This window comes from Hemitrygon akajei, unplaced genomic scaffold (assembly GCF_048418815.1).
Source record: "Hemitrygon akajei unplaced genomic scaffold, sHemAka1.3 Scf000056, whole genome shotgun sequence".
NCBI classification, from domain to species: Eukaryota; Metazoa; Chordata; class Chondrichthyes; order Myliobatiformes; family Dasyatidae; genus Hemitrygon; species Hemitrygon akajei.
Window position 1 is genome coordinate 6,332,395 of NW_027331942.1, and position 4,752 is coordinate 6,337,146.

The window sequence follows — 4,752 nt, forward strand, 5'->3', positions numbered from 1 at the left end:
TGCATTCATAATGGCTGTGACCTCTGCCATTGGTGTGCCCAGTACCTCGTGGGTTGATCGGATGCTTTGCTGCATCTCAGGTCTCCTTTCCGTGGTTTTTTGCAAGGGCATGTACCGCTTGACTGCCTGCTCTTTGTTGTTTGGCAAGCACTGGCGTGGTTCTCTGAAAGGTAGTGGGGCGACCCCACTATTTGCTTTGTCTCTGAAGACCTTGGTGTCCTCTGTTTTTAAGATGGTGGCGTCTTGAGCCGATGGAGCGAGTTTATTATCATGCTCCTTTTGAGCAAAGACAGACTGACCCAGCGTCTCGTCAGTTACTTTGCGCTTGTTAAAGCCTTGTGGTGCTTCCTGGACGCACATGGAACTTGTGCGGGGTTGAAGAATCATATGGCGGCTACTCTCTAGCACATTGGTCTTGAGTGTGTTAGCCGTTGATTTGTGTTCGTTGCCAGGGCACACCTCTCCTATCACCACCCAGCCCAGATCCAGGCGTTGGGCAAAGGGGGCGTCGTGTGGTCCATTGACCTGCTTCCTAACCTTGTGTACCCGGAGAACATCCCTCCCTAATAGCAGGAGTATTTCTGCTTCTGGATCCAGCTCTGGGATGTGTTTGGCGATGTGGTGGAGATGTGGTTGGTGTAGCACCGCACTTGGCGTCGGGATCTCAGTGCGGTTATTCAAGATTTTCTCGCACTCTACGAGTGGGGGGAGACAGATGAGGACTTTACCATCCAGGGACTCGATCTGGAAGCCTTCGGCCCTCCTTCCGTAAGTTTTCATGTTGCCTGAGCAAGTTCTAAGGTAGTATGGGAACTGCTCACTCTCAATGTTGAACAAGTTAAAGAACTTTGGACTGACTAGCGAGCGGTTGCTCTGATCGTCCAGAATTACGTAGGTTTTGATGGCCTTGTCTTTGGCTCCCTTAGGGTACACCTTAGTGAGACAGATCTTTGAACAAGAACGGCTTGCCTGAGCTTGACCGCAAACTTCCGTACAGCTCGAGCTGATAACAGTTGTCCTGGAGTGAGCTTCTCCCTCCCCGCCGTCCTGTTGTGGGGGTGAAGGAGCGTTGTCGGTTTGCGGTGACGGGCCAGGATGCATGGCCCAGTCGTGATTAGCGCTATCACATTCCAGGCACTTCACGGCGATCGTACACTCTCTCGCACAGTGAGAGGTAGAGGAACAGCATCTAAAGCATATTCCTTTCTCCTCGAGGAGGGCCTTCTTCTCTTCAAGGGGTTTTTCCCTAAACGTTCTGCATCTTTTGAGGGGGTGGGGTTAGTTATGCAATGGACAATTCTTGCTAGAGTCGTTGTTAGTTGTAAGGGCTTCAGTCTTAAGTGCTGAGACTGGTTTAGTAATGTTGGAATTATTCGAAGTGGATTTATCTGGCTTGGTGTAAATTGTACTGCTTCCTGGACCTATGAGGCTAGGATCGTTTCGCTTCTTCGCCTCCTTGCACACGAACCTGGTGAAATACTCGAAGGGAGGGAATTGACCTTCGTGTTCTTCCTTGTAATCTGAGGCAACGGACAACCACCTGTCCTGCAGCCCAAATGGAAGTTTGTCCACGAGTTGTCTAATCCCGGTTGGAGTGTCTAGGTATACTAGACCAGCTGAGTGGCCATCTTCTTTGGCGCCTTGAATCTCCATGAGTAAATCTCCGAATTCTCTTAGCTTGGTGTGTTCCTTGGCTGACACCTTAGGAAAATTTCCCAAACGTTGGCATAGCGCCGCCTCAATAATTTCGGGGGCTCCGTAGCCCTCCTGAAGTCTCTCCCATGCTTTCTTCAATGCTAGCTCGGGTTTGTTGATGTACACTGAACGTATGCGTCTCACCTGTTCGCATGATTCTTTTCCCAGCCATTTTGCCATAAGATCCAACTCCTGGGTTGCTCTGAGCTGGACTCCGTCGATAGCGTTGGTGAAAGTGGAGTACCATGCACGGTAATTTTCAGGTTTATCGTCGAACAGGTATAGTCCTGAAGTGACGAGATCCCGTCGTGCGAAATACCGTGCTACGGATTCGTCTGCAAGTGGCGTGCGGGCTGAGGGAACATGTCCACAGGTACATGACTGAGGGCGTACATCTGTTATGGGATTTGCTGGTCTGGACTCAGTCTTTGCCTCTCTTCTCCCCAAATCCGGTAAGTTCGGTGTCGAGAAGTACTTGTCGTGAGCCCTTGCATTCCTGGGTTCATCGCGGAGTTGCGAGGGTAAATTATCTTCCTCGGATGGACGTGATGCCGTCGGGCCTCTCCAAGACTCCTCGTGAAGTGGGACGTTATCGAATAAGTAAGGAGAGGAAGAAAGAGTCTTCCATTCCATTTGAGATTGGACATAGTCCCTTGTACGTTCCAATCCGATCTTTTCTGAGGTAGATTTTCCGTCCTTCGGATCATGCATTTCTTCGGCGTCTTCTATTAACTCTGCTTCCACCTCGGCAGCTGCTGCTTCTCGTTCTAGCTTCAGCGCTTCTAACCGTGCCTCTACCCTTTTCCTTTCCAATTCGTTTTCGGCTTCTCTGGCAGCCGCTTCGGCTTCTCTGGCAGCCTTTTCCTTCTGGTTTTCGGCTTCTCTGGCAGCCGCTTCGGCTTCTCTGGCAGCCTTTTCCTTCTGGTTTTCGGCTTCTCTGGCAGCCGCTTTCATCTTTACTTCTAATTCTTCTTTGGCAAAGCGCGCTCGCACCTTGGCGGCTTCTGCTTTCGCTCTTGCTTGGGTGGCCTTACTTGATGCCCTACTGCCCCTGTCGCAGGATGACGATGACTTTGACAACGACTTGATGCTGGATCGGGTTGACATGGCTGCACTTTAAACACCTGATAATGCCGCTTTTTCACTGTAACGTTCTCGCTCGGGTGTGAAGTAACGCCGAGGTAAACGTCGAGATAAACCAGAATCAATGCAAACGAGACCGCAGTAAGATTAACCATTTACTGTTCACTCTTCACATTAACGCATGGTGAAAACTGTTGAAAAACAATACAAGATTGGTACAGTGTTTGTTCCCTTCTAAATATCACATTTACATTGTGAATACTTGCAAAGGTAAAACTACAATAACTACATTACATTAAAGTGCAGCATACAGTCAGGATCTAGCTGCTCCATTGGCTGCTTTAGATACACTTCAATACAAACTATCCCGACTCTTTAACTGACGAAAAGGTAAACCTTACCGACCGTTGTTACTTTTAACAGAATCGGCGTTAACATTTTAACTCAAAATACCGATTATCTAATGACTTACAGCGTTGCTTTCACTGTGTCTTTGGTGCATAGAGAGACCCTAGTCAGCGTTATGGTGGCACATGTGAGTGACCCCCACCCTTGCGTGAATCTCAAACCGGTAATTCCCCACAAGACGCGGCGAACCCGGATGTGACGTCATCGCAGCCGCGATGTATTACAGACAAATCAATTGATTTAAACAATCCTAACTTTAACTAAAAAATGCTAACAAATTACTACGCGAAAATATTATAAACTAAATAACTGCCATAAAGGCAGCACAACGCTGAAACCCCCACATTCATTTGTGGGGCTCATTTTACACAGATTTTGTCATCTTGTGTATGTCTGAAATTATTATTTTGAGATAATCTAATTAGCGTGTGTGTGTCCACGGTTTAAAGTTGTGGGGATGCATTTGCATTTAGAGATGCACACGGATTTCTCACGTCTGCGGTTTGGAGGTGTGCCGAATCTCAAAGTTATTTCATTTAGATCACGTGAATAATGAATTTAATTTGAAATTTGACATGAAGTATTTTAAATGATAATTCCTCTGGGATAATCTAATGTGCAAGTGGGGTTCTCCGCGGGTATGATATTCGCATGGATTGTAGGGTGCGCTCCTAGTTGAGGTGGTGCACATATTTGAGGTGTATAAGGATTTGGGATTGTGTACATGCAAACACGGATATGGGGGGAGATAAAGATTTGGGCGTGTTGGCGGATCTGAAGTTGCACATGAATTTTGGGCTGTGTGCGGGTTTTAATGTCGAGGCATCCGTTTTCTGATTTCTTGAAAGGATTCTAAACTACATGTCAGGTTGTTAGCGGTTTTGGGGTGCGCACTGAATTGGGTCGCCAGATATTGGACAGTGTCGAGAATAAGGGGTGCACACTGCTGTGGTGTGAACTTGGATTTGGGAATGCGCACGGATTTAAAGTTGAGTCAAATATATGGGGGTGAGCACTGATTTTGGGTGTGCCCAGATTTAGGGGTTGGCGGCAAATATGCACAAGGATTTGGGGATACGCGCAAATTTTGGGTTTTGTAGGCAATTACGGGGGCGTAATTAGATGTTGTGATGTTCCTATATTCAGGGAGTTATTTGTTGATCGATCAACAGTTGCGATCGTATTTTGGGGTGTGTGCGAATTCTAAATGTCGAAACAGCCATTTTCTGAAATGTTGGACATGAATTCTGCCTTGGAATAATCTATCATATATGTGGTGTGTCGGCGTGTTTCGAGTGCGCACTGATTTGGTGATGTGCACAGGTTTTGTGGATTCATGTCGGCAGTTTTGATTTATCAATGCAAAGCCTCTGCTAAAGTAAATTCCGATAATCGGGAGCGCTGGGCTACTTTACAGAGTAATGGTCTAATTCTTTATCAATACTGTAAAATACTTTAAATTCACATTTAAAAGTACAGCGCTGTGCTTTTAGAAATTGCTGCAAGTTTGAAGGGAATGAGAGAAAAGAACCACCGGTGAGATTTAAGGAAGAAACTCAGACATCA

At 46.8% G+C, this 4,752-nt stretch overlaps 1 protein-coding gene across 1 annotated transcript; it reads right to left on the minus strand.

The window, feature by feature from the left end:
* Positions 1-1,336: 1,336 nt before the first annotated feature.
* Positions 1,337-3,473, minus strand: LOC140721474 (uncharacterized). Its single transcript, XM_073036297.1, has 3 exons — positions 3,251-3,473; positions 1,940-2,969; positions 1,337-1,349 (listed from the first exon to the last, which is right to left on the minus strand). Exons 2-3 carry the CDS (start codon positions 2,800-2,802, stop codon positions 1,337-1,339), a joined length of 876 nt encoding a protein of 291 aa, XP_072892398.1. The 5' UTR covers positions 2,803-2,969; positions 3,251-3,473.
* Positions 3,474-4,752: the final 1,279 nt, after the last annotated feature.

Bases quoted from the DNA above. Each gene is read 5' to 3' on its own strand.
- LOC140721474 (XM_073036297.1), bottom strand. From the start codon at position 2,802: ATGTCAACCCGATCCAGCATCAAGTCGTTGTCAAAGTCATCGTCATCC.